The following is a 23,698-nucleotide window of genomic DNA, read 5'->3' as shown; positions in this document are numbered from 1 at the left end:
CTGTGAGGGAAGACATTTGGCAGGAGCTAGCATGTTGGGATGCTTTCATACATGTGTAGGGGGTGTTCAGAGAGATATTGATGATCCTGCTGGCTTGTTCATAAAACAACCTTGTCAACAGGGCTATAATTGGAATAGAATGTTTAAATCAAGTATGAAAGCTAAATTCTACACCTTTGGAATAAACTTGATTCTGATTGGTCAGTCAGAAGTTTCAAGTTGAATTAATATGCCTCAGATTGATGCACAGATAAGCAAGGATAAATGTTATGAAACAATCCATGCTACAGAGTGTTCCATGTCTTCATATACGGGGCGGTCGCGTAGCCTAGTGGTTAAAGCGTTCGCTCATCATGGCGAAGACCCGGGTTCGATTCCCGACATGGGTACAATGTGCGAAGCCCATTTCTGGTGTCCCCTGTCGTGATGTTGCTGGAATAATGCTAAAAGCGGCATAAAACCATACTCCCTCATTCACTCAATTGTCTTCATATACTGGTAATATGTTGAGTAGCAAACAGTATCATGTCAAATGTACTCAGTCTAAACCTTGTATTGATTTAAAACAGAAATATTAAGCAGAGTAAAATACCACATAAAAAGTTCACAAGAAAAACAGAAAATATTTTAGCAATAATATTATCACATTCTTTTTGCAGTATTATCGCAAAGTTTGCAACCTTTGTTGTGCTAATATCTCCAAGGCACATCTACATTTTCTAGCTTTAGATTAAGGTAGTAATAGGCATATAGGATATGGTATTTTTCTTTAGACATACAAATTTAAACATTTAAGAATAAGGTCTAATTTCACCAGATATCCTTTTGTTTATGATGTTGTCACCTACAAACTTCTATCTTCATGCTCTCATCAAATAAAGGATATAAAGACTTGAAAGAATATTTAACACATATCTGCAAGGATTTCTAGCTAATAAAATAAAACCTGCCACATTTCTAGGTAATCCATTAGCCAGTAGTATATTTATTGGAGGCTCATCTCTGTACCTTCAGAAGCCAGTGTCGGAGATTAATGGGGGCAGTAAATCCCTTTGTACCAAGATGAAGACCTAGTTATGGGGACATCGGGGGTCCTAATCCTAATAGAGATGTTCATATATTAATAAGGGCAGTAGGATATGATGATTTATGACCTGCTGCAGCCAGCTGTCACCAGGGGGCGGCGTGGTCACCGTCACATGTCTACCTGGATTAATGTTGTCGCTGAGGAAGTTATTGTTGCCTGGCCAGTTTGACTGTTTGTGTGTCTAGACTAACCATAGATAGGACATCTTGTCTTTGCTTTCATGATGGTTTTTTCCTGACCAGATATATCCTCTGACAATGCAGCATGTGTGAAAATTGATAGAGTAGACAGAAACCATTAATAATATTGATGATGATGATGATGATGATTATGATGATAATAATAATGTGCACATTTATGACATGCCAAACCCGCCCCCTAAAGCTTACTTAAAGTGCTGCATTATTACCCTGGTCAGTGGATTGTTGTGCACTCAAATTTCCGTGTCGGCATCCAGGGGAGTATACAACCTAAGCTGCCTGTGGGACCCTTGAAGGTTATCAGCCACATCACCATCTCATCCTACCGGGTACCCATTGACTGCTGGTTGAATAGAGGCATACTTCGAACAAAGTCACTTGCCTAAGGAGACACCAGATGTGCTTCATGTTCTACATGTGCTTCATGTTCTACATGTGCTACATGTGCTTCATGTTCTACATGTGCTTCATGTTCTACATGTGCTTCATGTTCTACATGTGCTACATGTGCTTCATGTTCTACATGTGCTTCATGTTCTACATGTGTTTCATGTGCTTCATGTTCTACATGTGCATCATGCACTACATGCGCTTCATGTGCTTGCTTCATGTGCTTCATGTGCTACATGTGCTTCAGTGTGGGGCAGGACTGAAGCCTGAAAAACTCAGGAGTTCAGCTGCCAAACACTGTCGCCCATCCAACTCCTCTCCGCTACCAACATGGCTCAATTTCGTCTAATTACTGACCTGTGTGATGTACACAGTACCACTTGCCGCTCACATTGGTGGGTAAGAAAACATGAGCTTAGTAACCACTTACACCTGAATAGGGTCTCCAGCTGAATGAAACGAGCACAATGCATGGGTCTTGATGGTTACAATGTGTGACAGGCTGATTATGTGTCCTTGAACCTTGATGTCTGGTTTGTTGTTCATGCTATTAACCACTGGTTTGCCAGGCCCAGACTCTTATATAGACAACTCTGACGAGGCTGTATTGTCTCTTATTGCAACATTAAACAACCTTTATTCACTGAAACCTCTGTCATGACATTTATTGTCCAAGTTGTGAAAGGTTTAAGAAACACCATCAATAACGTTAAGACTCTTACTGAGTGAACACTGGGATGAAGATCATGAGAACCATCCTTTCTGTATTTGCAGTTACCTTTCAATTAAAGATGTTTTTTTATATATTAAAGCAATGGAGGTCTGTAAATAATTGAGTCTGGACCTGACAATCCAGTGATCGACATGAGGACCGATCTATGCCATTGGGATACAGTGACATGCACCAAGTCTGACCACCTGATTCCGTTAGTCACCTCTTACAACAAACATATCACCTCTTACAACAAACATATCACCTCTTATGGCAAGCATTGGTTGTGGAAGACCTATTCTAATCCAGATTTTTTTAGGGGTGCAATCACTGCAAACCCACACATTTAGGCTACTCACAAGAGCCTTGTGTACCACTTTCAAATCTACATTTATATGATAGGAAAAGAAAGAATGTGGTAACAGACAAGGTACAATCCTGACTGGCACCAGGTTTCTGTGGTCCTGTCAGTGTGAGTTATCTCCCCTGACTGCCACAGTTCCACTTCCTGTTGCTCCTCGTGACCAACACTGTCATGTCTCCTGTGGAACATTCGTCTAGATTAACCCAGTATGGGAGCTAGACTGCCCTCGCTGCCTGCAGTTCACAAATGTTTGCGTTGAGCCTGATGTATCTGGGCCTATGATCTGGTATGAAGCTCCAGTATTAGCTGTAATCCTCACTGGTCAACACAGCTTCCATTCATTGTCAGGGGCATATGCAGGGGACACATTTCAGTCTCAAACAAATTCTGTGGTAGAATTATCTAAATTCTGCCATTAAATTACCAAAATATTGAGGCTAAAATAACAAAATTCTGCGGTAAAAGCATAACCGTTTCCCCTCAAACATTAATACGAACTCAATTATTTCTTTAAATTTTTAATCACTTGCATTCAGACATTTCAAGACATAAAATAAAGGGAATACATATGCATATGGTTTGATGTAAACATATGGTTTATGTAGTCGTAATACCGCAAGAACTTTTAGAAGTGAGAATGATATATTTCAAATTTCATTTAATTGTTGGGTACATATTTTGTATGTTTGAATGGTATGTCATGTTTGGGTATCATTTGAGTACAAAATTTGATAGAAAAGCTTGAAAATAATGAAAATATTGGTTGATAAAAAGGACATATTTCATGATTTTTCTGCTATTCTGCATTAAGTTACATTTTCTGCAAATCTTCCCGCTATTGTCTGGATTTACTCATGTAGCTGGAGTCTGATGAAACATCATCCACTGAGGATTCTGGGTTAGATTTGGTCCCTAGCAACCTGTGTTGTTGTATGAGGCGACTTTATGTAGTTGGTGGTCAGGCCTGGTTGATTGTGTCCTCATATCCTGATCAAGGCTGATGGCATTTATTGTTGCTCATAATATCAATTACTGGATTGGCGTGGTCCAGACTGGATTATTTACAGGCCATCATCATCATGAAACTACATTATCATTTTGGCATTGTTGCCGAAAAACAATAAGGCCTCCATTACAGGAAGAGCTGTGAAGAATGCTGAACACATCTATATATACTTTAACATGAGAACACTATGCTTTGTGAAAAAAAGAGTCAAGACTTACACATAAGGTTTTACTGTAATTTGCATGTTGCTGGTGAAGTGTTTGTTTTTTAAAACCATGAGGTGTTGACACAAATGTATTTTCAGCCAAGGGGGTATTGTTTACAAACATTTTTCCCAAATATATCTGCCAAATATATCTGCCATCATTCAAGGCATTCTCTGTGTCATACCGCTGGTGAAAGTCAATAAAACTTTGTATGTCATCCTTAGGGCAGCTCCTCAAACTTTTTTATATAAGGTCAAGGTCACTTGCTTGTAGAGTAGGAGAGCCAATCAGCTAAGGTGTTCCCTTTCCAGAATCCATTGATCATGAGAAGGGTTCCAAGATGCACCAGGATTTGATTCTTGAATTATCAACACAGGGAAGAGAAGTTTCTGTTGTTCACTCCCTGACAGCATTGTTGGGGTCTGTGAGGAAAGTGTCGGACGTTGATTCTGATTACTGTCTTCAAATCGGTGTTGTTAAAAGTTAGGTCAATCTCAACCCACTGTTTGTAAGTTAGTGTGAGTCTGGACTTCATGACTCCACGGGGCGGTCGGGTAGCCTAATGGTTAAAGCGTTCGCTCATCAGGCGGAAGACCCGGGTTTCGATTCCCGGCATGGGTACAATGTGTGAAGCCCATTTCTGGTGTCCCCCACCGCGATATTGCTGGAATATTGCTAAAAGCGGCGTAAAACCATACTCACTCACTCACTCACTCATGACTCAACAGATTTTCCACATGGAAACCAATCTTGTCTCATATTTGTGCGGGGGCACGGGTGGCCCAGTCGTCTAAGGCGCCGAGATTCGCTGTGCAGAGTTGCGTCCCTTGAAACCTATGATTGTGGGTTCAAACCCCGGTTCGCCCCGATTATGTTTCTAGGTTTGTCAGCACCATACCCGTGCTAGTGGGTTTCACCAAAGTGGTAAACGTCTGAGACCTGCATCACTTCGGGCTTTCCTCCCACATTAAGCTGACACGCCGTGATATGACTGGAATACTGTTAAGAGCGGGGTTAAACCCAACTCACTCACTCACTCACTCACTCATATTTGTGCAATAGGGCCAGCAAGTGGTACTCTGAAAATGTGGCATCAGTTCTACACAAGGGTTCAATGTGTCAAGTCTCTGGTGTGCCACTGTGATAATGTTTGAACGTGGAATAACATTTCACTCACTCACTCATGGATCACACCACCAATTTAAAACATATCATGAAATAAATGTCTTCTTTTGCGTTCTATTCATACAAGTATTGACACAATACGAAACATTGTTTTGAAAGTTGACAAATTTTGACATCATCGCAACTTTTGTATGAATATGACCATTTTTTGCTCTAAGACACACATTTATTAGATTAATCGGTATATATCAAAGATAGCCCAACTGTCAACAAACAGGTTTGTCTGTTCGAAGCTCAGTGGGGTAGCCTCTGGGTTTAACGTGAAAACCCAGGTTCGATTCCCGACATGGGTACAATACGTGAAGACCATTTTGTCAGTCCCCCGTCATGATATTGCAGGAATATTGCTAAGAGCGCCATAAACCATACTCACTCACTCCAGCGAAGCAGCTGTAGATATGGCTATATTACTCGGACTAAACAGCCTTTCATTCAACACAACCGAGCAATCAATGGTCTATACAGTGTTTTGTCAGCTTGAGATAGTACTTTTGTTCACCAACCTTCAGACTGCACAATGAGTTACATTCTTAGCTAATTTTGGAAATGGATTCAGCATCCCCTCCTGCGTCCATGTGTAAATAAGTCTGTCTGTAGCTGCATTCAATTCCATTATCAGCGTGCAGCAGCTTGTGCAATTACGTGTTACGTTAGTGGAGTCCCTTGAGGACAAGGAAATGACTTTACATCATTCGATTCTCTGAATGTAATTGAGCAACACTCGCAACTGTTACATAATCACCTCGTCCAATGCTGCCTACAGATGGGATTTGTAGTTATTGGCTGAATAATTGAAACTTCCTGTGTAATTAGAATTTGATTAAAAGCTAACACGGTTATATTGTGTTTTTGACCATGTTTAACAGGATATTACTCACGGGAGCTTGCTCCAGCTGCTGCATACTTTCATCCGCTGATGGTGACATCTGTCTGGAGGGAGGTGTGGAGAGAGCTGCACTGTTGATGTCTCACTTTAATTTGCAATATCAGCAATTTGGTTGGGCTGAAAGATGACGAGTCAGCTGTTTTATGGCAGGCAGTTTTATGATGCTGAGATTGATGTAGCAGTTTTAGTGTTATTATTTGTTGATGTTTTTGATAATTGGGATTTAACACCGTAATGGCTTTTCTGATGTGAATTTTATTGAAGTCTTGATTTAATGCAGAACAAATCATCCTGTTGTTCCATTAACATGATTAGAAGATAGGAGTTAGATTGATGTACCGTATTCGCTGTAATAAGCCTGATGTGCCACTTAAAACCATACATAAAAATTTGAATTTGGTTTCAAAGATTGAGTGGTAGTGAACAAACATTTATAAAACGTCGGTGAAACTTAAACGTTTTCGATCGAAAAATGTCACCGGGCAATTAAATACCCCTTTTACACTAGTGTTTTCTGTTAAATATACTGCTTTATGCTTAAGCAAATATAAACTGTGTCATGTCAGTTGGAAGCCTTATATGGACGTGCTTATAAAGATAATATACAGATTGGTTTGGAAGTTTGTCGGGTGGGGGGCTTAATGTAGCGAATATAGTAGGTCTTTTTTCAAATTCAGCAGAAATAGTGACATTTTTCAGGTATTTGCTTATAAAAAAATAACATTGTTAGGGCATATGCAGTGAACCTAAGAACAAGGAAGATGATTATAGTGAAACATTTTTGGACAATGACCAGACCAATAAAATGCATTGACTTTTTCTTTGTGATTGACGTCTAATCAGACCCCCAGACATTCCAGCAATTCAATATTTGACTAAAAAACATAAAAGTAATTCATTTGTCCTTATTTTGAAAAACCTCCTAGTTGTACCTATGGAGACTGTTATGGAGTCGATAACAGTCCAGTTCCCTTGTCAGCTCCCACTCAGGTACAAGGATCACTGTCCAACCTTTGCATTAGAAGGCTGATGAGAGCAATGAGATGGCTGTGTAGAATATCACCCAGACAAGCTTACAGATCACAACGTACTTGCTGAGATCAGATGAGGTGAGGTGGAATGGGTCTGAACTTCACACAGATAACACAAAGTATTGATTCTTACCTTACTAAGTACTAGTGAAAATGAGTAGTGAAAACGTAAATGTTTTCGTCTGTTGTGTCATACTTGACACTGCCAACAGTAGTATATGGGAAGCACTTCTATACAATCTCAAGTTCTCAACCATATATTAGACATTCTGGAATGTTCGTTTGTTCAGTTTCCAAAATTTTAATCAAGAACTGCGTAAACATATTTTTTAAGTGTAGTCTGAAATGGAAGTCGCAAGGATGAAATGAGTGCCGTAAAGCTCAAGAAAGCTGCTTTCTTATCGACTTCTTGTTAGTCTTTTCAGTGATCGGTCAAATTTCACGAAAGGTCGTTCTGACGTGACCCGTAATGGCATGTCCGCATCTTTGTTTAGCGGCAGCGAGAACTTAGATCTGATTTTTATGAGATTGACTCTAATCTGTTAGTGTCCTAGGTATATGGCCATCCAGTGTATGAAAAAAATGGTTTATGCACCACAGATAAGAGCACATGCAAGTATCGTGATACGTATCGGATCGTGAGCGAGGTATCGTGGTATCAGATCGAACAGTTGGTGTATTGTCCCAGCCTTACCTTGTACCCTGGTAAAACAATATAATAAAAAACTGAGCCAATCAGATGTAGCGCCTGCTTACAGACTGAGCTAATCAGATGGTGAAGTCAAGTATCTGCTACACAGGCAGCCTCTCACTGCCTGCCTTTCACTAAGTGCGTACCATCTTCACATTAAGTGCATATTGCTTGTATACAACCAGGGTGGCTTCAGCTTGTTGCTTTGTTTGTACAAGTTGAGAACACAGTCATCTTGCATGAGTTTAGTTTGCCCGGGGGGCACTCCATGCAGGTACACTGGTGAATACCTAGCTGGCTATATCAACAGATAGATGAGGCAGCCAGTGCTTGACGTCTCCAGGTTCTGTTGGTACTCAACCATTGCCTTTTCTTTACTGTAAAACAAATTGATTTGCAACATTTTAGAACATTGTCAGTGCATTAAATGAGCGGGTTCCATTTGTTCTCCCTTATTGAACAAATGTATACAACTGAAAAGAAGTTTTAGGCTTAACCCGGTAAGCACAACGCAGCCGATCCGCTGCTCAGGTCACGATCCACACGTGCTTCTGCTATGGCGAGGGCGCTGCGCCTCGCCCATGACACTCAGTCTTCTCCCTGCAGGCGAGAAAGTAAAACTCTTCTGTGTATTAGGAGTATTTAAATGACATCTTTTAAGCCAAGCTATTGCCTCCATGAAGCAGCTCGGGTGAGAGCTGTAAATCAGATCATCAATAATATAGCATGTTGTTATGACAGATTTAACCAATTCCCATTTTACAAGTTAGTTGACCTGTGAAGATCTGGAGAAGAATAGGTCTTCTGCAACCCATGCTTGCTGTAAAAGGTGACTTTGCTTGTTGAAAGAGGCGACTAATGGGATCGGGTGGTCAGGCTTGCTGACTTGGTTGATGCATGTCATCGTTTCCTAATTGGGTTGATCGATGCTCATGATGTCAATCACTGGCTTGTCTGTTCCAGACTCGATTATTTACAGACCGCCATCATATAGCTGGAGTATTGCTGAGTGTGCCGTTAAACAACAATTATGGCAGAATTAGTGTAAGTAGTGCCAATCTGTAACTAGGAGGTCTTTCTCACATGTTGAGTTGAAACTAATAATAATTATCATAAAACTCTTCAATGTTTCTTCACCAACTTTACATAGAGTCAAGGGAATGTCACTTCCTCATGACTCACAGAGAATTTCTTGGATATTGTACACAGGATAGGAGGCTTGAGGCCAGAGCATGTTGCTATCCGAATTTCTGTTTTCAAAGGAGACGGAACTATCAGAACAGCTACTTTGTGGAGGGGGTCAAATACAAACTTAGGAGTGACTGAGTGAGTGAGTATGGATTTACTCCGCTCTTAGCAGTAGTCCAGCAATACTAGGCGAGGAACACCAGAAAAGGGCTTCACACATTGTACCCATGTGGGGAATCAAACCCGGGTCTTCAGCATGATGAGCGATGCTTTAACCACAAGGCTACCCCAGCTCCCCACATGCTTGGGAGGATAACTAGGTAGAATTAATGTTGTGGTTCTGATTATGTTTATGTGAAAAATATGCTGAACAACTACTGTGAAGTTATTCTGTAAGAAAGAAACATACACAACTTTATGGATAATGCCAAATTATACCAATCAAACAGTAAGTTATTCTGTATTTTGTATGTTTTGCCCAATGATTAAAAGATATTCTCATACGGATCCACATCAGAACCTCACCGTGGTCACCATTGCCACCCCCAATCACTTTATACTTTATACATGGGGCGTGCCGAGAGAGGTCATCAGAATCCACTTGTCTTTTGAAGACATGAAATGGTTTAAGGATAACGACGTTCTTTGAATTCTTTGCAACGTTTCAGGGCTACTTCTTGACCCTTCATTCATGTTCTTCCAACTTCTATCAAACACTTGACTTGGCTTTTGTAGATTTGTAACCTAAAGTTTAGTAAAAAATTTTAAACCCTCCTTACCCATAGAGTGAGTGAGTGAGTGAGTATGATTTTACGCCGCTTTTAGCAATATTCCAGCAATATCACTGCGGGGGACACCAGAAATGGGCTTCACACATTGTACCCATGTCGGGAATCGAACCCGGGTCTTTGGCGTGACGAGCGAACGCCTTACCCATAGAAATATGAATGTATTTTTAATTAGGGTCAGTCTGGCATGTAGAACCACATCTCTATTTGTTAAGGTTGACTACAGTTCAAAAGACTGTTGCTTTGCTTGTATGAGTGACCCCTGGAGCCACCAGTAGCTGATAGCGATACTGTGTGAGCAGTGCTTGACTGTCCTCTACCTGTCCACCCGGCTGCACCCAGGGGTCACTGTCCCACTCAGGGTCTTGTCAACACTTGTGGGGGGGTCACCCTGTCACGTGACCTGAGGTCATGGATTGAGGTCACCCAGTACTCCACTATGTGTTCAGGTGTATGCTAAGTGAGATTTGGGAGATGTGATGATAACGCTATTGTCACAGAGATGGAGACAGTGTTGACGAAGCTGTTTATCTGTGACGAGAAACTGACATGTCAGCGAGAGTGATCAAAATAGGCGAGTTGATTTTGTAACATTATGAATGAGTTGAAAGGAGGTATCAGCGGGTTGGCAGTATTGGGGGTCAGACCCTAGGGGGCAGGGTCAAGGGCTCTGTGTCTGTGGGGGGCAGGTTGATCTGTGTGTATACACATGGATACAGGGTAGTGTGGACAGTCTGACTACTGATATACCACCCAGGGGTAGGCTGGCTGAGCTGGTGATTGACATAATGATATGATTACACCTGATAAACAATCAGCTGTCACCTCTGAAAAGTATGGGGTATTGTCATTGCTTCCTGTATTTCATTAATCAGGCCAACGGACCATGTTTATGCTGATAATGGTCATTGTAGCAAGGCTGATAAATGTATTCCAATTTTAGATGGATTGGCAAATGCATCAAGACAGAAAGTAAAGGTTATTGTCTGCAACAGTACATGTACAATGCCCTACTGACCTAACTTGTCTTGTAGCACATTTTAATTTGAATTTACTCCAACATAATTGATTTTCCCAGCTTTGTTTAATGGCGTGATAGACATTAAGACATAAAACACTGAAACAGAATCAGGCTTGTGGTAAAGGGCACAGACTTAAATAATTGGAAGTCCGAAAAATGGCAGTGTTATTCAAGAAGGTTTACTTTCAATATGAACTAAAGAATTTCCGACCATGCCTATGTATGATAGGGTAGCAGAATGGTTAAAGTGTTTACTCGTCTCTCAAAGGCCAGGATTTATGAAAGTTTTCAACATCTATGATGTGCAGGATCCGGTGGTCGTGGGTTGGAATCCTACATTGATCCCAGTTCTGACCTTTGGTTTATCAGACCTACCTCCTGTGGGTTCATCAAAGTTTTCAACATCTATGATGTGCAGGATCTGGTGGATGTGGGTTGGAATCCTACATTGATCCCAGTTCAGACCCTTGGTTTATCAGCCCTACCTTCTTTTGGTTCATCAAAGTTTTCAACATCTATGATGTGCAGGATCTGGTGGATGTGGGTTGGAATCCTACATTGATCCCAGTTCAGACCCTTGGTTTATCAGCCCTACCTTCTTTTGGTTCATCAAAGTTTTCAACATCTATGATGTGCAGGATCAGGTGGTCAAGGGTTGGAATCCTACATTGATCCCAGTTCTGACCTTTGGTTTATCAGCCCTACCTTCTGTGGGTTCATCAAAGTTTTCAACATCTATGATGTGCAGGATCTGGTGGTCGTGGACTACTACTAGGCCCAGACATTTATAATAACAATGATCTAACCAAGCCTCTTCAGCCTACTAATCTGGTACATAGACTCATCAACTACAAAATTGGGTCGGTGGAGTAGCCTAGTGGTAAAGATATTCGCTCATCATGCCGAAAGTCCTGGTTCAATTCCGCACGTTCGAAACCCATTTGTGATGTCCCCGATGACATTTGGCTAAAAGCGGCATAAAACCCAACTCACTCGCTCATAAACAAATGTAACAGAGTAGCTGTTGATAAGATCGGGTTATACACAGAGGGACATTTGTACGTGTAATGGGCAGTGCCGTGTGATGCTTATGATCGACTGGCCCCTCTGACCTGCAATCTCTCCACACACACATGATAAGAGGGCTTTGTTGCTTTGTCAACATAACCCTATGTGTATTTGTGTGTTGTGTCACAGCACATACAAAGCACAACATAAACCAGCTGTATGTGCCACCTCTCACCACAGTCTGTGAAGTGACAACAGTCAATATGTGGATAGACCCTGCCGTTGTGCTGACCATCGGGGCCTCGTCCCCACACACTAGGAACAAGGGAAGATAACGTTACCAAACAATGCATATGTGTACACTACTTACAATAGCAAACATGTCACATGCTGGAGGCTGACGTGGTGGATCGCAAAACTTGTTATCTCTGGGAAATGAAAGCAATATGCAGGATATGAAAGGGTTCTGTATATATGGGAATTGGTGGGAGGATGTTTGAACTCAACAAGTCTAGGAGCTCTGATGTTTTTGTGAAACAGTTTTATTACTTTTTTCGGAAATGACCAATAGTTTAGACAAACACATGGTATCATTGTATCTGGAAATAGGTTAAAGGCCCAGCTTCAGCCTGATTATGATTCTAGGTTTGTCAGCCCCATACTGGTGCTCATAGGTTTCAATGGAAATGGCCGGGTTATGGGTGGCTGAGTCATCTAAGGCACCAGATTAGCTTTAGTAGTGTGAATGAATCGGGTGTTCTTTAACTACTTTTGAGTAGTATATTGATACTTCAGGTTTTCGGTCAGAATGTAGTTGTATGAATGCGGCTTAGATATATAGTAACATTCATGGTTTTCCTTAAGTGAACAGGAAAATAAAATTTGTTTCAATGGGATAGTTTTGTACAACATGTGTGGGTGAGTGTCTGTATTTAATCACAGACTATCAAAGTGTCCTGAATGGATTGCAACTTGTGTGATGGCTCTTCTCCTACTGAGGTTACGTGACTTCAAAAGTATGTAATGGACTTTCACTTGTTTAGTGACAAACAACAATTAAACTCCCGTAATAGCTGCCAGACTTGGGCCTTTGTTCAACAGTCTGGTGGGTAGCAGGAGATTAAAGTCGGGTTACATTTCGGACTTACATGTCGGGCCATGAGGTGATTATGTCAGTACAAGTAGACTTAGAAACAAATGGGAGGCATGTTCACAGATAAATTGTATCCTGAAAAAAAGATCAAGTTGGTGGAAGCAGTGAAAATATTGTAATTTAGTACTAAAAGTGGCAGGACATGATCACCCTTTTCACAAACACCTGGTGTCACTGATTTTCAGTGATCCATTCGTACAATATTTTGCCTTTTACGCCCAATGGAATCTATTTCGTCAGAAAATCAAGACTAGTTACATTCTGGTGTTGAGGTCTTATGTTATTTTGGTTTCCTTAAACACTTCAAACTGCTTGATGTTTAGATTCTAATGAAAAGTTATCCATATTCTTTCATCAAGTATATTTAACACTGCCTGATGGTAAAAGGGGAAACAACTGTATTGCAAATATTCTCTCATCAAACTCGACCTTTGGGTTTAGAAGAAAAAGAAAAGTCAGGCTTGTTTAATATGAAAATTGATTTACTGTTTAAATGTCATTGGAAATGCCTCTCATGTCTGGCTTTAATATTGGGTCAGTGGGTTGAGGAACATGTGCTCCAGTAGTACAGTATAATGAAACACCTGGAGGACAAACAATCAACACAGGTTACTTCACTTTGTCATACTAGCAGCCTGACAACTGATCAATACAGGTGGATGAGAGGGGCGTCCCTCTGTTGGCCTCTTTACCATTGGGTCTTCAACATGGGTATTATGATATCCCACAATGGTCGCACAGAGTACTCGAGAAAGTTTATTATTGATTCAAAATGTCAGGGCTAAAGGTTATTGTATAGTGCAATTTAAATGGTAATTATGTGAATGATGCCTTGTGTTATAAGTTCAATCCCTTTGAATGATAGATTTTATGGTGCAGTATTGGGTGTTGTCCTATTGAGCTGTACATGCTGTAGTAGTATAATAGATTGAAGGCTGTCTCTTCTTAGTGAGCCAGTTAGATTGGAATAATCTATCATAGGTATGACAGTGCTGTGCTCAAAGCCCTTTTCACTTGTGACAATCAGAACTCCCAAACTGTAGCGGTAAGATCGCTCTGTGGATCATTGGCCTGGTACTTATGATTGCTGGACAAGAATTGCATTTTAGTTTTCTATGAGAAATACATAAATTAAAACTTAATTTAAATTTGTAAACTTTAATATTTAAAAAAATGATATTAACTCTTAAGTCAATGTTTATGCCATGTTGAGTGTTAGCATGCCCAAGATTACTAAGATTTCCCCCAACTGTGAAACTTCATCTCATCTCTTATTAAGGGATGGTTGGAGGTACCATGTGGTTAAAGCATCTGCTCATCATGTCAAAGGCCCGGGTTTGATTCCTTCCATGGTTACAATGTGTGAAGCCTATTTCTAGTGTCCCCCGACGTGACCTGAAAACTGACACTGTCACTGATACAAGAATGGAGTCGGTACACTGGAATATTTGGAAGGTAAAGGGACAACTAATGCAGTAGTAAAGGACAAGTCTTCTTTCATATTATTCACCTTGTTAGTTTCAGTACACCATATGTTGGACTTTATTCCCAGAAGTGTAGATCTAGCTCCAGGTTGGTCAATGCCACTAGCAGATCATTACTAACACATTCTTTGTTTTTCAGCATGGTCGTGTCACCCATGCTGTTATTGTGATTGCATACCCCTGGGGAGAACCGGCCCATGTCCATGTGATAGACCATCAGCTGTGTGAGAAGTACTGGGCGCAATGGTGTGTCCGACTTCACCAGTACTGGAACATTGTGGCCAGAGAAAAGGGTCTTCAGGCAAAACAGACGGTGTCAGCTGTATAAGGAGGGCTGGGTCCAATTGGCGTGGTCGACTACACTGGTACTGGAACTTTGTGGCCAGAGAAAAGGGTCTTCAGGCAAAACAGATGGTGTCAGCTGTATAAGGAGGGCTGGGTCCAATTGGCGTGGTCGACTACACCAGTACTGGAACTTTGTGGCCAGAGAGAAGGGTCTTCAGGTGAACCAAATGGTGTTGGCGGCTAGAGAAGTACTGGGCACAGTGGTGTGTCCGACTATGGTTAAGTGTACTGAGCCAGGCAACATGTGGTTGAATACACCAGTAGTGAATCATAGTAGCCTGAAAGAAGGGGCTGCAGACAAATTAGATGGTGTTTGCAGTGTAAAGTGTACTGGTCCAGGCTTCTGGTTTGGGCGACACCAGTATGAGACTTTGAGGAAGGAACAATTAGAATTGCCTCAGAAGGTAGCTCCAGTAGGTAATTCCTGACATTACAATTGTATTAGTCACTGAGAGTTGTTCGAGCTCCTTCCTCAAGACAAGCCTGGAAGACTGCCTGAACCTCTAGGGCTGAGAGACCAGCATTACCAAACCTTGACTCATGTTTGTAATGCTGTGTGATGGTGGTCTGTAGACACTGCAGCTTGACAAGACTTTCTCTTGGATCTGAAGGCAATGATGAAAACATAGTAAAGAATTTTACCCACACTTATAAAACGTATTCATGATTTATGCAGGTTTTTCATAGGTCATGACACAATGAGTGAACACGTATTATCTATCCTTCAGCGTCATGTCCACTTCCGTCATTATGACTTACATGGTGCTTCTTACTTTAGTGGCAGCTGGGCATTGTTAACGGACACACAGGGTATCAATGAGGCATTAACATTTTACTTTAGAGTTCTACAGGACCCTGTAGACCAAGGACAGATATTAAATTGATACTGTTTATGGTCTCACATGCCTAACCTGGTATTATTAGTGAGTGACTTAAGTTCAAGGCTGCTTAAATAATATTCATTTATGCCATTGTATGTCACTTTAATGCAGGATTTACATATTTGATGAATTCCACATGCATCCACAAAAATCATAAATGGGCTGAACATGAAATTTGGTCCCCCAGTCAGTGGATTTTAGCACAGATCAAATTGAAGAGCTTTAGATTAGTGTTCCCTGATCAGTGTTTAAGGTGTTATTGTTGTTGATTGTTGTTGATTGTTGTTGAGGTGTTGATTGTTGTTTAACGCCACACACAGCAATATTCTAGCGGCAGTCTGTAAATAATCAAGTCTGGACCAGACAATCCAGTCATTGACATCATGAGCATCGATCCACGCAATTGGGATATGATGATGTGCATCAACCAAGTCAGCGAGCCTGACCACCCAATTCCGTTAGTTGCCTTTTACGACAAGCATAGGCGCCTTTTACAGCAAGCATGGCTGCTGAAGACCTATTCTACCGGATCTTGATGGGTGCCCTGTTGAAAGTGTTGGTTTCAGTTCCTTTGTTTCCTCTCTCTGCTGACTGAACTGTTATCAGTTGAATCCTTGTCTGCATTCAGCAATATTCTAGCTATATCATGGCAGTCTGTAAATAATCTGGACCAGCATGTGATTGATATTATGAACATCACCTCACATAGTCATGATAGGATGACACAGAATCGTCCAAGTCACTGAGCCTGACCACTTGATCCATTTAGTTGACAAGCATAAGTGCTGAGGAACTATTCTAAACCAGAATATTTCCACACCAAAGCAGTGAAGCTACATCATTACTGGAATCTTAACTGCCTCAGGAAACGACAAGCCGTGTGACAGAGAATCCCATTATGTAGATATAATCAGGGTACAGCAGGCCCAGTGGTCGAAGGTACAGCAGTTCAGTGACTTCTGCTGGTCCTGGGTTCAAATCCAAGATTCATTCCAATAATTCGGTGATATGATTGAAATCTGTTCAAAACAGCACTAAGCCAACATCACCGACTCTCAAGCTATAATCCACAAATATGTCTTCATATTTCACAATTTGATAAATGACATCCAAAATTAAATTTGTAATCCTTCATCAGCCCAAGTGCCACTATGTCTCTGATGGATGCAGAATGTATGAACGTTGACACCATTGTCACAATGACAAATAGTGGGTGTTTGGGGTTTGTTTTATTTCAATATGCACATTAACACAAAGATAAAAAGGTTTAATTTATTGCTGTGGCAATGTCTTAAAATTGACACTTTGTGTGTGTACTTCATATCCGCAGGAGAATCCATTCATAGAGTAAACCTTATGACTCTAAAATGGAAGTCAAAAATCAATAAACATGTCATGTTTACATGGGCCAATCAATCTCTGTCAAACATTGTCTTGTTAGAGTCATGTATGTGTCTGTTAGATTGATGAAGATAAATCTATTCCCATGTTTTCTTCAGCTGCTGATGGATCCTGTGCAATGCCATATAAAGTACAAACTGATCGAGTAGCAGGTCGTCAGCCGCCCTTGCCTTGAGTGTTGTTTACAGTTTAATCTGTGAAGTCCACACCTCTTCCCTGTGCTACAAACATTGTTGTATTTATGACATTGCATTTTATTATTCATGAATAAAAGATCAGCCTAAAATTTACGTTCGTTTTGTGTTTTTGTTTTGTTATGCACGAACAGTGAAAGTAGGTCAAAATCTGTTTACATGTAGGTACACCTCAATTATGAGAGAGGGGGCACAGGTGGCCCCGTCATCTAAGGTGCTGCGATTCGCTGTGCAGAGTTGCATCCCTTGGGCACGCTAGAAACCTATGATTGTGGGTTCGAATCCAGGCTCACCCCCATTATGTTTCTAGGTTTGTCAGCACCATACCCATGCCTGTGGGTTTCACTGAAGTGTTAAACGTCTAAGACCTGCATCACTTCAGGCTTTCCCCCACATTAAGCTGACATGCTGTGATAAAACTGGAGTTCTGTTAAAAGCGGCATTAAACCCAACTCACTCACTCACTCACTCACTCAAATATGAGAGCTTGGCTAGATTGGGATCATTGTTTCAGGTGGCCAATAGGACCGTTGCACTTCATAAAAATCCCCACAGAATGTGTGCAACAACTTCCAAACAACAGTAGATTTTCTCTTCGTTTTTTCTGAAATGTTATACCAATTTCTGTCCTTTTTTCTGTCAAGGTGAACAGGAGACTGATGTTTCAAATATTCCAGTAGCCAATTCGACGCCTTGATTGTAAAGTGTCCAGAGGGTATGGGTGGTAGTGTTTTCTCAGGTGCCACAATTCGCTGTGCAGAGTTGCATACTCTCTACAAGAAAGTAAAATAGCTGTGTCATACCAAAAAGACACAGTTAAACTTCCTGACATTTGACATTAAGGGGAAAAACAAGGACTGGCCCACTCATAGTTAGCATAATGCATCTGAGTTGGGTACCCATGTTGAACTTTGGTATAGTATGAGGTGTGGCTGAAAAGTTTTGAGGCAAACTGTGAATGATGTATGGTCCATAGTTTGCAGTTTGCATGTATTAAGTACAATACTTTCTGAATTAAACCAAGTGTACACCCAGACAGCATATCTCTTCAGGCATCAAAGCGACTGGGTATTTTCTGTTGATGAAAATAGACAAATTGGTTGTTGACTTTAATGTTGTTGATTGTTGGTTTGTTGTTTAGTGCCGCGCTCAGCGATATTCCAGCTATACGACGGAGGTCTGTAAATAATCGAGTCTGGACCAGAGAATCCAGTGATTGACATCATGAGCATTGATCCACGCAATTGGGATGCGATGAGATGTATCAACCAAGTCAGTGGGTCTGACCACCTGATCCCGAATCCGTAAGTCGCCTCTTACGACAAGCATAGTCGCCTTTTACGGCAAGCATGGGTTGCTGAAGACCTATTCTACCCCGAATCTTCACAGGTCTGTTGACTTTAGGGGATGATGTGCCTTTGTGGGCAGCTGGGTTCAAGAGGGGAGGAGAGGGCCTCGAATATGATCCAAGATTAGGAAGACTTCAACTGCCAGCATTTAGGAAACATTGATAACATACATGATATGATTAGGGACTCGCCAAGAAATGCAAATAGCATTAGAGTAGGCATTTCTCATGAGAGAATTGACGTTCTGGGCAATGAACTGAGCATGACAAAGGTGTCAACGTACTAGGTTTCAAGGCTTCAGACTTCTCAGAAAGAATCCAGGTTCATCATCGCCAGTGAGAATATTTACGTCTTCTTAAAGCAGACCAAGCTGATTTTGTTTAGCGATTTGTGACCATGGATGAGTCTTGGGTTCACCACCATCAGCCAGAGACTAACAACAGTCATCAACAGTCAGTGGAAACATCTAACGTCTCCGACGAAGAATGCAACATCTGCTCCATCAGCTTGCAAGATGATTGCTTCGGTTTTCTGGGATTCCAAAGGAATCCTGCTTGTGGACTACCTAAAGAAAGGTAAGATCATTAATGGCCAATATTATGCTAATCCACCGAGGAAACTGCGTGATAATATCAAAGCAAAACGTCATGGATAACACGTGCTCAATCTGCTGTCGCCATGGCCATCATTATGCATGACTGGCTTTGAAGTCATTGAACATCTGTATTCACCAAATTTGGCACCGTCATATGTACACCTTCCACGATTTGGGGAAAAGAGCTGTTTGGCAATCATTATACCCGCGATAATGAAGTCATTTCTGCTGTGGAGGACTTTTTGCATCACAAGGAGGAAGCAGTACACACCAGTTGGACCCGGCACTCCAGCATGGTTGAGATCAATGTGTGGACCACGGAGTGGATCATGCTAAAAACTAATTAACAACCAAGTCCATAAACGCAGTCCCTTTTATAGTTAGGCTCAGAACTTTTTAGCCATCTCTCCTATCTCAGTGGGGGCGTTGGGGTAGCCTAGTGGTTAAAGCGTTCCCCCGTCAGGCCGAAGATCCGGGTTCGATTCCCCACTTGGTTACAATGTGTGAAGCCCATTTCTGGTGTCCCTCGTCGTGATGTTGTTGGAATATTGCTAAAGGTGGCGTCAAACTATACTCGCTCACTCACTCGTAACTCAGTGGGCTAGCACTATAAAACCATCATAACTATTTCAAGCAGACACACCCATACGCGTGTATTCACGTGGCTATATAAGTGCATTAATCTCGAACGCGATGTTAAACCCCATTTCCCTTCACCTCATCTCATCTGACTTCTGATGAGCCATGTGTTTATTGGTCCCTTGCTTATAACTACGTCATGAATCTATGATCATATAGCTCTATAAGCAATACCCCTACATTCCGTTAGGACTCCAGGGCAGAACTAGTACAAGGTAACTATATTGGATGGTGAGGCCAGACACGTGGCCAGACACGTGGCTGATTGTGTGCCATCATTATCGAATGACAGGATTTATGTTCCAATCAAAGGCTTGCTTGGTCCAACTGGATTATTTACAGACAGCAGTTATTTATCTGGAATACTGCGGACTAGCAGTTGAACAACATTCACTCACTGACTCAAATATTCAGGAATGCACAATATATACTACTCAAAAGAAGTTAAAGAACACCAATTCTTTTACGACAGATTGACTGGTAATATTTTAAAAATCGGGTGTTCTTTTTCTTCTTTTGAGTAGTATACAATAAAATATGTGGTTAAGTGTTTTACACAGTAGTACACCGCCTTCATAAAGGCCCTCTGCAATTTGCTGTGCAGAGCTGCGTCCCTTAGGCATGAAACCCATGATGGCGTGGCTTCGAAAATTGATTCGCCCTGAATATGTTTCTCTGTTTGTCAGCAGGGTAACGTGGGTGTCACAACACTGGCTAACATCTCGGACTCAAATCACTTCGGGCTTTTCTTTCACATCGAGCTGGCACCCCATGACCTAGCTGAAACAATGTTTAAAGTGGCGTTAAACCAAACACACTCCCTCATCACATGTCCTTTAAATAAACGATTCTTGGTCAGGCAAACCAATGGTTGATAGCATGGACAACAAATCACTATCAGCCGGGTAACACATTGTGGCCAACTGTTCCACATTTCAGTCATCTTTGGGGCGGCGGGGTAGCCTTGTGGTTAAAACGTTCGCACGTCACGCCGAGGACCAATGGGTACAATGTGTGAAGACCCGTAAAGGTCCAGGGTAGAATGGATATAAAATATGCAACGTATCCATGAATAATGTGGCTTATATTGATGTCGTCAGGCTACAATTGCCATGATATTATTATGTGTCATTTAACGCCACGGTCAGCAATATTCCATCTGTATCACAAGAGGCCTGTAAATAATCGAGTCTGGACCAGACAATCCAGTGATTGATACAGTTGATAAGATGAGGAGCGATCCAGGCCGTCGGTGTACAACGCGACCCGTGAAGATCCGTTGTAGAATAGGTCTTCAGCAACCCATGTTTGCCGTAAAAGGCAACTATATATGCTTGTCGTAAGAGGCGACTTACGTGATCGGGCGATCAGGCTCGCTGACTTGGTTGATGCGTGTCATCGATCTCAATTGCGTGGATCGATGCTAATGATGTCAATCACTGGATTGTCTGGTCCAGACTCGATTCATTACAGGCCGCCGTCAATTAGCTGGAATATTGCTGCGAGTGTGAGTGTGAGGCTCATTTCTGGTGCCCCCCGCCGTGATGTTGCTGGAATATTGCTAAAAGCGGCGTAAAACTATACTCACTCACTTCAGTCATCTTTCATAACAATGATGAATAAAAGCGACAAAACCCTTTCCACATTCATAAGAAATCAATGGGCACTGGGCAACTACCAGTTTCGCATTTAATTCACGCTCGCGTTAATTTCAAGATATACAGTATCCAGCCCGAGATTCCCCTTGAGGCTGTTGGTGTTATTGTAACTGGTAAGGGAAACCTCCTGCTTTTGACAATGACACTGGTTGGTGGTTCATATTCTTGTAAAACTGGCATCTGATAGGAAATGAGAGACGATGTTGACAAGAACGTCAGCTGATGAAAAAAAAGATAAGGCAGTACACTCTCATCTTCAGGTCAGTAAACAAGATAAGTGGGCAAAATAGGTGATGTCATAGTTCAATGTCATTACCTCAACGGCTTAAGGGAAGAATCGCTTGTAGCATTACCCAGTAACCTGATTAGTTAATGCAGCGTTCCAGATCAAATGGGCTAAAGGCTTTGTGGAACCCATCTCTTGATCGTTATCTGGATTTCAAAATGAGACCTAAATTACACGTTCTGAAACACTAAACACAGGTAAACGGACAGGTGTAAGCCAAGTGTTATAACTCGACATTTTCTAGATTGCTGACAGTCGTGTTTGTAAGGATTGCCTACTTAGAGGATTATCAACCGCACAATGATAACAGGTTAAGTGGAGTTGATTGACTTGTGGTGTAACCTTTACATGTTCCTCTTTGTTAGATGGGTACTTGATCAGAGTGTTTAACATACAGACAGGGTGTGAGTGTGCTAGGCACATCTACAGGGCGGAATGCTTGTCACATCTCGGGTTTTATAGGGAGACAGTCGGGGGACAGTTAGCACATAAACAGCCAATACGTACTGCAATAAAATTTACCATCCCACTCTAAATAACGACCAGTACATTCTGTCAAAGGGACAATAAGGCCCTCTTTTCCATAACTTGGATCCCCTACTTGGTCGGGTGGGCCCGTGCAGTTGAAGGATGAACAGAAATCAGATTGAACTTAAGCAATTAACACGTGTTAGTCTGTCGGGCGGGGCCTGTCTTTTCGTAAACCAGTTTGCGTGGAGCATTCTTGGTGAAGCTTGGGAGTTGTTTGTCGTCCTGGCTATATATGTACCTTACTTTTTTTAATGTAAAGTGTATGCTCGAGTTGTTAACAAGTTTGAGTACTAAAGTTGTGAACATATCTGTTAGATATGAAATTAGTTTTGTACTGAAAAATGACTGAAAATCAATGTATAAATAATGTTGTTTAATTGTTTATCTACCATACAATGTGATTCAGTACTTACTAATAATAATAACTTACAGACATCTTATTATAAATATCCTATAATGTATTCTGCTTCTCTGTCCCTTCTTTATGTGTAGTGTAATATTGTAATTGTAATTTTGTAATTAATATTAATGAGAGAATGTTCTAAGTTCGACAACTTGTACCCAATCCCTTTAACTATTGTGAAAAAACTATATTTAAGAAACAAAAAAAACCTTGCACATTCTGTCTTGAACTCAGATGAGGTAGGTAGTGGAAACAAAGTTTCATCGAAACAATTCATTTTGTTCTTTTGGTTGAAAGATGTTTGGTTGTTCTTGTGTAACGCCGGGCCAAAGACGTATAGAGATCTTTAGCCGAACTTAGCAATATTCCATCTGTATGACGGCGGTCTGTAAATTACTGAGTCGGATCAGACAAAACGGTGATAGGTATTATCAGGGAATCAATACATCTTATAGACACCCAATATATCTTGTACAGACTCTCTGATATTATTAATAATGTCCCACGTCGTCGCCGTGCGATTACAGGCAATCAATCAAGCCACCTACCTGTCCAACCTATCCACTTCCAGTCGCCTTGTAGTCGCAATCCCCAGACTATTTAGTCCCAGAACTAAAGTTATCTTATTAAAAAATATATATATTCACACTAAATCGTAAAATCTAAATGAACCCAGAAAAAGCTTAATTTCAGGAGCTGAGGCAATCTAGACTTGAGTTGATTCGTTTGTATTCTTTTAGCTAGGGTCTGGGAGACAGACATCGGAATCACCACAGGGACAGTTAACAGATTACAAGACGAGACAAAATACAAACAATACACATTACAGTGTATCACTAAACAAGGATGGCATCCACTTCAAGAAGCAATAATTTAAAATAATCTTTACGTGTACATACCCTTAGTATATACAGAGACAAAGTGTATTTTTCACCTGTTAAAAAATGGATCAGGCAGTTCGTGCTCTCGGGACAAATTGTTGGCCTAACTGTAAATACTAGCTGCAAAGTTCCGCT

The 23,698-nt window shown here is 41.2% G+C and overlaps 1 protein-coding gene across 1 annotated transcript in view; it reads left to right on the top strand.

The window, feature by feature from the left end:
• LOC124144835 (mitochondrial genome maintenance exonuclease 1-like) overlaps positions 1 to 15,997 on the top strand; it is a 60,782-nt gene extending 44,785 nt beyond the window's left edge. The window contains exon 5 of the mRNA XM_048403963.1: positions 14,540 to 15,997. Within this exon, the coding sequence (XP_048259920.1) occupies positions 14,540 to 14,728 (189 nt within the window). The 3' untranslated portion in view covers positions 14,729 to 15,997. The remainder of the gene's footprint in view (positions 1 to 14,539) is intronic.
• Positions 15,998 to 23,698: the final 7,701 nt, after the last annotated feature.

This window comes from Haliotis rufescens, unplaced genomic scaffold, assembly GCF_023055435.1.
Source record: "Haliotis rufescens isolate VD_foot unplaced genomic scaffold, xgHalRufe1.0.p SCAF_3, whole genome shotgun sequence".
NCBI classification, from domain to species: domain Eukaryota; kingdom Metazoa; phylum Mollusca; class Gastropoda; order Lepetellida; family Haliotidae; genus Haliotis; species Haliotis rufescens.
This window is presented reverse-complemented; position numbering and strand designations above follow the sequence as displayed.